We start from the raw sequence: 12,747 nt of genomic DNA, 5'->3' as shown, positions 1-12,747 counted from the left end.
CTAGTACTTTCTCCCTCTCCGTAACTGGCTTCATGACTAAAATGCTTACATTTATTCACAGAGCAATAACTTGATGTCATCTATGTAATTTACCCCCCTGCACTGCCCACAGCACCCCAACACCACCTCCATCCCGATCCTGCACTCAGCAAAAGGGCTAAAGGCTACAGATGCTGGAGGTTCCCATACAGAGGGACTGCAGTCCTGATGCCTTGACTTTTGGATTATTATTATGATTATTATTAATGATTATTAATATGAGTACATGGCTCATGACTAAATGCCTTCCACCCAAATATTCTCAGAAATCAACTAACGCACACAATCACACACAAACCTCTAAAACAGTTTCTCATATTAGACATGGGCAGAAATCGCATTCATGAGAAGGCATTTCCTCTGGCTCATGGCTATAGTTTTGGAGAAGCTTTCCTTGTTATCAATAAAAGACAGAGCCATAGAGTTTCAAGTCAAGTAACAATGACAATTACAGAGTGCATCTGTTGGAATAACAAACACTCTAGGACTCAAATTGGCTAATAAAAAAGCAGTGGAAAAAACCTGAGCTACAGAGAAAGATGAACCACCATATTCATTCTTCTCTGCCCTGAACAGCATACCACCAGATAAACATAAGCCTTTGTGCCCCAGCTTAAAGCAGGAGCTAAACTCGATCTTTCTAATCTCATCTACTGACTACCATATTTTAAGGAAGCCGAGTCAATGGAATGTCAGAACTGGAAGAAACCTCAAGCGCTAAGGCCTTGGAGGTTCAGAAGTTGCCCAACATTATACACACACAGTGCTAGGACACTCTGATGTAATTATTGCACTAAATTTTACACAAGTTTCCTGTCAGGCATGTAGGGGACAAGTTTTATCTCCATTTTATAGTTGAGTGAGTGAGACAGTGGACAGCAGGAAAATTTAGCAAAAATCACTCACCAACTTTGCACATAAAAACCAAGTTCAAATCTTCTAACTCCCATTGATAGGCCCTGTTTCTTCACCCCTTTCTCTCCCTTTTTTTCTTTCTCTCTTTTTTTTTTCTTTCTTTCTTTCTTCCTTTCTCTCTTTCTTTCTTTCTATCTCTTTCTCTCTTTCTTTCTTTCTTTCTCTCTCTCTCTTTCTTTCTTTCTTTCTTTCTTTCTTTCTTTCTTTCTTTCTTTCTTTCTTTCTTTCTTTCTTTCTTTCTTTCTTTCTTTCTTCCTTCCTTCCTTCCTTTCTCCTTCCTTCTTTTCTTCCTTCCTTCCTTCCTTTTCTCCCTATTACCTATGTGTCTACCAATCCATCCATCAACCAATCTATGCACTAATGTCTAATGCTTCTCCAAACTGTTACTACACCTCATTTTCAAAAGTAATTTCCAGACCAGAATTAGGTAGACATGAAAAGCAGATGAAAAAAATTTTTTTCTTTGAACCATAGAATCAACTAAATGAAATGCAATGCCTGAGACACTTGAAATCAACCTTGGAAATACATCCCACAGCTTCAATAGAATTAGTCATTTTCACAAAAAAAAAAAATAATAATAATAATGGAGGGAATAAGAAGTAGAAGAAAAAGGAAAAGAAGAGGGGAAAAGAGGAGGAGGAGGGAAGAAGAAATAAAAAATTAAAAGTTGTGATTTGTAAGTTCTCCAACCTGAATCCCCTCTCAAGAATTTTACATAAAGTCTGCTGTGTTTGCTTTTATCATAATAAGCAAAATAGCAACACCCACACAACTCACCCTCTTTTAGGGACTCTTTTAGGGACTTTTAGGGACTTTCATTAAGGGCAAGAAAACAATACATTAGGAGGACAAATCAAGAAAAGAAAGAAAAATAGCAAAAGGAAGAAAGAAGGTTAAGACATACATAATAACCACTTCAAAAAATGTTTTGTGCAGTTTTAGTGCAGAACATAGTAATAATGACCATGAAATAATATCAGATGTTTCTATTACTCTGAAAATTTTAACCACCACATAACTCTTTAACCAAATTTTTGTATTGGGAAAGGGAAGACTGGGGAGAAGGGAGGCTCCCACAGCAGGACTGCTTTGTCCTAGTTTAAAGAGCCAGCCAGAGTGCAAGGGTAAATTGGGGGCCTAATTGATGCCAAATTGAGGATTGGCCCATTTTGCAACCAGTCTGGTGTTCTTTTCTTTGAGTTCCAAGGACTTTCCCAGCAAATCTGCTGTTGAGGATCTTTTTTTTTTTTTTTTTTTTTTTTTCCACTTCCTTATGCTGACAACCTTTTAAAAACAGAGGTATGGTCCGGCAGCACCAGGTAGGGTGGGAATTCAGGGAACTTATGAACCTCAAACTACACATTTCAGGGCTTTCACAATAAACAGCAACCCACAAAGTAGGACATGAGACATGCCCAGAAGGCCTTCCAATGTGCACACCTCCCTACATTCTTCCTCCCCAAGAAAATCCCTATTCTCTTCTGGAAGAAATTCTGCTAATTAAAGACTTATTTCTTTGTTATAAGACTTTGTTCCCTATTAAAATGTAAATATACCACCCAAGAGGTAAGCATATTAAAACTTATCATTCATTTATACTTCAGTGTAAATAAGTTTACAGGATTTTGAAAGCCAGTTTTGTTGGAAAAAGGCAGAAAGAGAGAAAAGAGACTCAGCATGAGTGCAGTGGATGCATAAAGGCAAAAAGATAGAAAAGATGTCACTGAAAGATTGAGAGTTCAAAGAGAAGGGTGGGCTGAGGATCCCAAAGATCAACATTTCCTTGATTTTACAATTCTTTCTAGGGCCCCTGATTTGTATCTAGTGCTTTTTACTTAGGCTCAGTGTAACAGTTTTCCTAAACCTAAATTAAGGTACACAGAACAACAGGTCCAAGTGATTATCCTATGTCAGCTCACTATATATATATGATTCCTGCTTTCTACAATCATGGCTTCTCACTCTCAAAGACATAGTGTTTTCAATCTTGCTTCATACACAATTTCTGAGTAGGTCTCCAGAGCTAAAGGGGGAAAAAATGCCATTGGCGTTCATTCAGCTCTAGATTTTCTAGATTGGCGAACATTCAGCTCTAGATTTTCAAAGGTTATTGCCCCATTTGAAGAATGTGCAAGACCTTTGTTATCCTTCCTTGTTTCCCTGTCTTATTTTCTTTCTCAAGTGACTTCTGTCCTCTCAGACAGGTCTACACACTGCTCATTAGCACCTCCAAGAGAGCAAGGAGAGAAGAAATAAACGGAAATCAATCTCAAAACCAAAATATTGTGGGGTTTTTTGGCATTTCTGAAAAAGATTCAACAAAAAATATGGTTCAAACCATGGATTAAAAGGCAGTTTCTGAATTAGCAATGCCCAATTCTATGTTTCATTAACATGGGTAATCAAGAGGTAGCTAGCTATATTGGTGGACTTTCAACAAGCCACTGTTATAATACAGAAGATGGGCTTCAGAACCTAATTATATCATTTTCATCAATAAACAACAGTCTATTTATAGGATTGTAATAGGACTGCACTGATAAAGGAAATGCTTAGATACAGAAAAGCAAATATGGACCTACAGGATTCTTGTTAATGAATAGATATCAAAGTGCTACTGCTTAATATTTGCTAATAAAACAAGTAAATTAGGGGATCCTTGCTAACTAAAAGGTACCCACCTATCCCGAAAGAGTTAACCATCACAAGGATATGTGAAACCGAATATGTCATGTGCCCTAATATTATTACTTTCATACAACTATTATAGCATATTTTGTTTATATAGACCAGAGAATTCAAAGCTCTTTGCAAACATCTCATTAATTCTCTACCAGTTTTTATTTATCAATTGCTGCATTCATTATCTGTCACCACACCCCTCTTGGAAGGCTGAGGAGGAGAATGTCAGGGGTAATTATCTTCACAGGACCTGTGCTGAACTGAGGGACCTAAACATGTGAAATGCCATGCCCAGGGTCACAGAAGCACATAAGGAATGGAACTGGCTCAGTCCAAGTTAGAACTCTGGCCTTTGGATACTCAGATTGATGCTTTAAAATAAACAAACAATCAACAACAAAAGAAAAATAAATATAAAAGCAAAAATCAAAGCACTAATGCTGTGAGTTAGCCTGCCTGAGGAAGTTCTCAAACACTGCAGAAAAATGACTTATTTAAACCATCTAAAAAAGGATGGAACCAAAAGGTAAAAACAAAATTTCCTAACAATGATTTTAAGAACTTAGATCTCTTAAAGAAATCAGTATGTTACTTAAAATATATGCCAGCAGGGGAAATAAGCCCTCCTTAGTTTGACTGTGTTTAGTTCTATTTATTTGTTTGGAGATTTCCTTTGAGACACAAATAAAGTTCACCCTCTTCAATGAAAGCAGACTAAGAGAGAGGCTGCTGTAGTCATACATGTTACAGTAGCAAACAGCAGTGGAAGGTACCTGAGTACCCGCTGAAAGTTGTAATTATACAAGTGGGCAATGCCATCCTCAGCCCTTCCAGAGCCCTTTAATCCTTCTTTTTTTTTTTCCCTCCCTTAGAATGAGGAGATAACCACACTCATCTAAGGGTAGTCCTGCGTCTAACTGTCCATCTCCGCTGCTCCAGAGTAAAGAGATATAAGAGGCAAGCCAAACTCTCTTGGATAGTAATTCTCTATCTTCACACACACACACACACACACACACACACACACACACACACACACACACACACACACACATCCCTAACATATCCAATTCCACTTCCTTCATTTTGGCTTCAATCTCTGCTTCCCCATTCCGGCGCCAACTCCCCCAACACACATAAGTCCTATATTTCTAAAACTGACTAGAGATATCCAGACATTTCTTAGACTGTGAACCTTCAGAGAGTTTCCAAGAACTAGAGTCACAATCCTTTTCTCTCCCTTTTCGTTGTTAAACCCATTTTTCAAAATGTATCATATAGATACCCTACTGGAAAGGTTTACTGAGAAATTCATTTTACTCCATGTTTTCCAGCCTGTTCGTCCCACTGCCATAGCTCTATTGCTGGAATTGATATTTCTAATAAATAATATACTCCCTAATCTTTCTACCTCTCCATTAAAACCACATTTTTTTGCATAAAGTGTTATAATGGAACTTTATTCTTATAATTTCCATTCTTTCTTCTGTAATAATAATAATAATATAGATAGAGCTATTTTAAATCCATGGGATTTGACAGTGCCTCCTTAAGCTTTCTCATCAGAAGAGAAAAAAGCTAAGCTAGCATTTGCCTGCTAAAGACAAGTATCTCAGAAAAGTGACTCCCGCCACCTCGACTCCCAGAAGGAATCTGATCAGAGAGCACTTTAGATCATTTGGAGTTACTTCTTTGTCCCCTGCCCAAGGCCCAAAACCATCACATACATTTCTTTTGCATTATACAGCTTCCCTCCATAACACCCCCAATGCACCTAAACACACAATCTCTCTCTCTCTCTCTCTCTCTCTCTCTCTCTCTCTCTCTCTCTCTCTCTCTCTCTCTCTCTCTCTCTCTCTCTTCTTTTTCTTTCTCTCCCCCCTTCTCCTCTCCTCCTCCCTTCTCCTCTTCTCTCTTCTCCTCTCCTCTTCTCTTTTCTCCTCTCCTCTTCTCTTTTCTCCTCTCTTCCAGTGCTTTAAAGGAGAGGAAGACAGAGAAACTCCATAATATAATTGCTATATTAAACAGAAAAGGCAGGAGAGAATAATAAGGGAGAGTGTCAGAAGTGAAATACGGTACTAGGCATTAAAAAAAAAAAAAAAAAAAAACACTACAGTTCTCTGATGGGGGTGTTAATTGAACACGGAGAGAAAAAAAGAAAGAAAGAGAACAAAGGGGTGGTAAGGGAAGAAAAAAAATTTACCTCCTCCAATGATTTGATTTAACTTCGACGCAGATAATGCACAGAGGAAAAGGGGCTGCAAAGTGCCAGATATAGCTATTATGTTCTAAAATTAAAAACTGTTCACAACAATTGCAGCTATTCATTGCCAACTATAAATATTCTGCTTAGTAAACTGCACCCCCCCAAAAAAAAATTGAGTGTTTTTCCTACTTTTAAAATCTCCATGATTTTGACAAAGAAGACAAATAGCAGGGATTCAAGAGGAAAAAAAATAATTCAAGGTTTTTTTAAGAAATGGAATTTGGTTGACGCTTTCTCCTTCTCCCTTCTTTTCTCCCTCCTACCCCTGATCCTACTGTTAATATGTCATATGACAAGAAATAGTCCTTAAGACTAAAGGAAAGTCATATTAAATGGTCCCAAATCCTATATTCCGCCTGTCTTATGGGTCTCCACAGTCAGAAAGTAGTATAAAACACAAAGCAGCTGAAATATAGGCTGATTCAGTTTTGTTTTGTTTTAACAACTTGTCATCTAAGTGTTTTTGTTGGTATGTGCTTTAATCTTTATTAAAGGAAAAAAAAAGGGGGGGGTATTACAGCAACTCATCCGTATCAAAGAGATATATCAAAGAGATTCACATTTTTTTAACATACCCACAGTGATTTCATTCTTAAATACTTATCAATCAGTTGTAATTTAGACAGTGGTGTCTGAGTTGTTGTTTTTTAAAGTTGTAAAATGCATAGAAGTCAATGTGAATGAGTTTTCCTTTTTACCTCCCAAACATCCAACAAAAAGAACTAAAAATAGCACAAAGGAATAAATCAGTATCATGACTACTGTGCTTTTCTCCGAGTTATACATCTAACAGTAATCCAAGTTCAAGAATCTGGCCTGAACGAAGACAAATATCAAAACTTTAGATTGACAAACACCCAAACACCCAGCCACAGTAGTCTCCAAGATGGAAGCACCAAAATGTTCCCGAAGGCAAATGAGGGTAAAAGTAATGGCAAGATGAGCCCCCCAAACAACGAAGGAATGAGTGCGCTAACAGGATTGCTTCGGCATCTCTGTGTCGAAAAGAACGCTTGGGCAACTTTACAGACATTTTATGTTTCTCCGACACATTAACCCCATGAAAGATATGCCATCACATCAGGGAGTCTAACAGCAGCTCTTGAGTCACGTACTAATCATCTTCTGGAATTGGAGAGGTCCTTTTCAAGACATCCCAGAGAACTCCTACCTTATTCTGGAACATCCACGTACCACTGAGGGCTACTCTTTTTCCACCGCTATGGCACCTCTGCCCTCCCCATCCTCGCTCTTCAGAATACATGTCAAAAAAGTCTCATTTTTTAGCTCTTCCCAGAACATTCCCTTATCCTAAAATCTGTCTGTACATTTACTTCCTCTTCACTAATGCTAACTCACCGTGACCAATAGTTTCTACCTTTTACAGCTCACATTCTGTCAGAAAGAGTTTATTTTTGTTTTTAACCTGAAGAAAATATAAACCTTATTTTAAGCAGACTGCTCCCCCCAAAAAAACCTATAAATATGCTTATAAGGCATCATTTTTAAAACAAATTTATTCCAGCTTTAAATGATGTTTGGGGATTTTTATTCTCATGAATATAATGACTTTTTATCATGATATCACAGCCAATATTAAAGAGACAGCAACCTAATCCATATTTGTAGTGAGTCTTTAGCCACATTATCTAACTTTCATAAAATGTCTCAAATAGATTTTGATGAAAAGACTAGAATTAAACACCTTCATCACTATGTAAAATCTGAAAGTTTTGACCTGCGTCCTGGCCTCAGAAATATAATGAAGTATCTTCACATACTGTACTCTATTCAGACAGCTTCATTACATACAACTTTATGTCGCTGATTTTTGGTTTTGTGTTTTTAGAGAAAAAAATCAATTGGGAGTAGGAACCAGTTTTGATTTTCTTTTGGGGGAAGGAAACGTCAATGAGTCAAATATTCAAAGCAAATATCATCAGAGTAGAGGGGAAAATAATAAAGAATTTTAAAAGATGAAGAGAAAAAGCCAGAACATAAACTTAGCTATTTTTCTCTTCATTATCAGGAAATAAATTCAGAGCATGAAACATGTTTTTGACCATCACCCCCCCAAAAAATGCATTGAAATGTATATACAGAGTCCATATAATCTATTATACAGTCTCTAGAGTAATGTAGTTAACAGCTTCCCAATAAGGTTAGATTTTGGCAATACAACCTTCAGGACTTAAGTGGGTTGAATGTCACTGCTCAGGTGCTTTGTCTAGGTTACAAGCTGCACAAATAACATTCAACAAAGGGCTGTAGTCATTTTATATATACTTCAAGAGTCAAGTAATCACATTTCTAATCAGTTTCTCACACTTTGAAGCATTTATTTATTTATTTAAGAAAGGGCATGGGGATGGCAGCCTCCAAAGAAAGCTACCCAGTCTCCCCTCCCTCTCTTCCACCCCCTCCCCCTTTTATGTGTAACTATCAATGTATATCAACTGGGCATGCAATCATATTTATTGTCACTTTCATTCATGTCATGCCCTTGCTTATATGGTTTAGATATGAATTATTGACTGTTATGCTCCTTGTTGTAAAAATATATAAATAAATAAAATGTCAGGTACTTTGCACTGCACTAAAATGAGAGAGTCAGTTCGAAGAAGAGGAGCCTCTTCTTTTGCATACCTGACCCTTCTCTACCTCCCCACCTCCCCTTCCCACTTCTCAATCTGCCTCCTTAATTCCTTGGTCCTCCGAGGTAGGAATTTTCCCACCTTGGAAAACCAAGGGTCTGAAGTAAACAAACAATAGTATTTTGCTAAATGCCCTCCCCTAGCATCTGTTGTTTAAGAACACCTCTGATTGATGCCTGCTATTTTTTAATTGTTGCTTTTAAAATTTAAATGCCCTCCTGGGATGCCCTATAAGTGCTGTTAGTCCAAGGTTTGAGGTCTGGAAAGTAGGAAAACAACAGAATAAGTACTCTCAAGTCATTATGCCCTCCTAAATCCAAGGATCTCTCTGCCATAAAAATGATACTACCCCTAAACTAACCAATCACCTCCTCCGATATTGAGGTTTCTAGAGAGAGATCTGACAAGACATCCTGGGTTGGCTTTCCCAGTAAGCAGCTGATTTGGGCCTTTTAATTAGGAGAAAAGAGTGAAAGGAAAACTTTAAAAGCGCCCTCATTCTTAATAAGACAGATTTTACTATCAATCAAAACATGTTCTCTCCAGGAAATGGACTTTCACTTTCAGAATGTCTTTTTCCAAAAGACTCCATTTTAATACATTCTCTTTCTCCCCCACCCCCACCTCAGGACTCATATTTTAGCACCAATTTCATTAGAAAGGCAGAAAAATGGGCCCGTGGTGGGGGGGAAAGAAAAAAGAAAGTCTTCACAGTGAAAGCTACATGCTCACTCTCTCTCCATGAACATTTAGTGTTTTTGTTTTTATTTTTCCTCAGAGACAGTTGGAGATATTCCTATATGAGGGGAAAATAGGGTTAATTTGGAAAATAACCTTTCCTAGTTCACATTCATTATTTTGGAATTCTAATACTTAAATAAAAGGTGCTAGATAACTCTGATTCATTTTTTTTTTTTTTTTTTTAAGCGAGCAAGAAACTTTTTTTTTGAGAGAAAATAAGATTGTCTCTCTCAGAGGGCTAGAAATGAGCAATGTCATCTGGTCAGAGAAAGAAAGAAAATGTTTTAGAGGCTAGAAAAAGCCATCCCTACCTGTTTTTTCTTTGATTTCGCACAACACATTAAACAAGGCGGGCTTCATTCTGTGGCAGTTTAAAGCATGTTTCCTGTAAGAAAGAAACAACATTATAGCACGGCAGCTTTAGGTGAAGTTTCAAGATCAAATTGCTGATAATGCACAGGGGGAAAGAGAAATTCCAAACGTTTAGCCAAAATTATATCCTAAGCATAACTCTGTGGCATGCTCCAATTGTTTTTATGACTTAATGTACAGAGTCCCACCACGGAAAAAGAAATCATGTTAATTAAGAGAGGGAAAGGAGGGGGCTTAACTACAGAACAGAATGAACCTAAATTATGCCTGTTTATGAATAGTTTTTAAAAAGCACTTGCAATAAAGTGGCCTTCCTAAACCAATACTTCTACGGAGGGCAATTAGCACAAGCAAAGCCAAATGTATGGGTTAATAACCCTGCCCAAGCTCTCCTTCTTATTCAACATCCACAGCTTTAAGGTCTTTCTTTTTCTTTCCAAATTGAATTCATCCGTGTGTTCAAATTCATTCTGCAGACACCCCCTCCCCCCACATCCTCATAAACATAAGATGCTTGAAAGGTCTTCTGAGCAGAACTGTCAATTTATAAAATTTCAGTCCCCAAGTTAAAGACTATGAAAATGCATTGCCAGGGGCAAACATCCACATATGGGGAATAAATTCATTTCTCTATGTTCACATTATACCTCTTGTGCACACACAGCTTATTTGCAGGTGTTGAAATTCAATTATTTACAATTAGGACCTTGCACACATTGGGGGAAGAAAAGGAACCAATTCTGCCTTGTAGACTGCTTCTTTGCTTGGCTGTTTTTATGCTCAGCATGAACTTGAGGATTAAAACAATACCTTTCTCTCTATTTTTCTACGTAATTACTCATAACAGAAGGATTTTTTTTTTTAAATATGGAAACAAAATACAGCACACCCAGCCCATGAATTGAGGGACTTCTGTTTACCAACCAAAATTAACACATAAAGATTAATGTATGCCTCTGGCACTCAAAGCACATGCTATTTTTTTTTTAAACCCCTTTGAAAGTTAAAAAAAAAAAATAGATATGCAATTAAATCAACTCTTTGCTCCTAGGGAACAGAACCCAGAAGCACACTGTATGTTGTATCTTCACTGTATAGAAGTCCCACTCTCAGACCGTGAAAGTATCCAAATGAACATATGCCTTTGTACCTCAGACATTTACTACCTATTCTATATATTTCATAAATAATAAATGCCTTCGGTCAAAGAATGAATGAGAAAAAGGAAAGCTGGATAAAATGTATGCTATTTACTAAAGATACTCCTTATGCTTAGCGACCTAGGAGGAAGTAGTAAGGTGGCAATTTCAACAACCTCTTCCCGGCAGGGGGTGAAGGGAAAGGGAGAAGTGAGTGTGTCTTTCTCTAGGTATCAATGCCTTTTCATTTGTTTCTACAAAATGTTTTTAATTATCTACATATCTGGAGACAAACACAAATAATTGCACAGTTTTAACGATTGCCATTTATACACCCTGTTTATTTGATTGTGTGTATTTTGGGGAATGGGGGTAGATAAGAAGAGAATTTTTTTCCATCCCAATATAAAACCTAATGTCTCTTGCACCATTTATTTCATCGAAAGTGGTGAACTCCAAGATGAGTTTTTCCTTAGTTACTTACATACATATATATGTACTATACACATACAGGCATGCTAGGAGTATCAGAAAGATGTATAGTATCCCCTCATCTCCTTTCTTTCCCACCTCAAACTTAGTTTATTGGTATGGGTGCTTTTTTGAAACAATGTAATGAAGCAATTAGTCCCAGCTTAGAATATAAATGCTAGTGAGAACTCTTTTAGCATATCTACCATCTTTTCTTCAGATCATAAAATTATAAAAAAGTACCAATGAATTCTAGAGAACTACAACACCCCCCCCCCTTTCCATCACTCCTTTTATATTTAGGAAAGGGTCTTTAAACCTTCCTAACTTTTCAACAGCCTCCACATCCCCCTACTTCTGAGTTACGTGTTGCATGTGCTTAGAGCTAAAATAATACAATAATTCATTCAATCTAGGCTTTTTGCTCTTTCTTCTCTAGCTAGCCTTTCAAAATTCTCACTTTCTCAAAACATCACATAATCAAGCCTCAAAATAGCCAACTGATTTGAGGTTTGTCCTTTTTTCCTTTATCTTTTTTTTTTTTAAGAAAATTTCTTTAAAAGGTTTGCAAAGTTTTTTTTTGTTTGTTTTGTTTTTTTTTAAAAAAGGGGATGCTTCTGTGATTGATTCTGCTTTTCAAGGCTTTTCAAGCCAACCCTATTAGACTTAAAGTGGAAATTAGACTTCTTTATTTTGTTTTGGGTTTTCTCCCCAGGAGTTTGGGAAGGAAAAGCTTTTGGTTCGCGCTGTTGGGCATTCTCTGTTTTTATTTTGAAATCCAGTTTCCTAAAATGCCAGAGCAAGAGATACCAATTCCCTGACACAGGTTTAAGTTGAAAAAACTATACTTTTCCTTATTATATTTCCTCAAGGAGCATCCAAAAGCCCCGTGGAGTCAACATACACATAATCCAACCACGGTCTCAGTTCTGATTTCTAGCATCCTACCTTCAGGTATTCCTGAAGGAGGAAGAGAGGAAAGAACATTCTTGATTTCAGTGATTTTTTTTTGTTTGTTTGTATGTTTGTTTTTTTGGAACATAGAGAGAAGGTTTGCATCAGTGCAGCTCAGGAAACTGACCCAAATTAGAATTCAAAACCCAAGTGATTTTTCCTTGAATCTTAGAAAGCTGATCACCAGATCTACAAGCAAAATTCTATTTTTCTTCTTTCCACGGCCCATTTTCCCCCTTAAGAAAGAGCATTAAGTATATGCAAAATATTCTCTGGATAGCTGACAACTACTGACAAAGAAATACCCTGTTCCACACACAGAAGGGAGATCGTGGGGGGAAGGGAACGAAAAGAGAACATGGAAATTAGAATTTTTTTTTCCTCCCTTGAGTCATTAAAGAAAATCAAAAAGATCTGAATTAGAGAACTTATAATTTAGCAAATAAAAGTGTTCTTGGGACATGTTGTCCTGTAATGTGGGGGGTACCCCACAGGAAGATGGGGAAATGCT

At 37.2% G+C, this 12,747-nt stretch overlaps 1 protein-coding gene across 2 annotated transcripts in view; it reads right to left on the bottom strand.

The window, feature by feature from the left end:
• The window catches only part of PBX1 (PBX homeobox 1), a 310,501-nt gene that overhangs the window by 296,537 nt on the left and 1,217 nt on the right, over positions 1–12,747 (bottom strand). For both annotated transcript variants that reach the window (XM_074266477.1, XM_074266476.1), the window contains exon 2: positions 9,612–9,685. In XM_074266477.1, the coding sequence (XP_074122578.1) occupies positions 9,612–9,685 (74 nt within the window). The remainder of the gene's footprint in view (positions 1–9,611; positions 9,686–12,747) is intronic.

This window comes from Sminthopsis crassicaudata, chromosome 4 (assembly GCF_048593235.1).
Source record: "Sminthopsis crassicaudata isolate SCR6 chromosome 4, ASM4859323v1, whole genome shotgun sequence".
In the NCBI taxonomy this organism is placed as follows: Eukaryota; Metazoa; Chordata; class Mammalia; order Dasyuromorphia; family Dasyuridae; genus Sminthopsis; species Sminthopsis crassicaudata.
The sequence above is the reverse complement of the archived record's forward strand: the minus strand, read 5'-3'. Positions and strand labels throughout refer to the sequence as shown.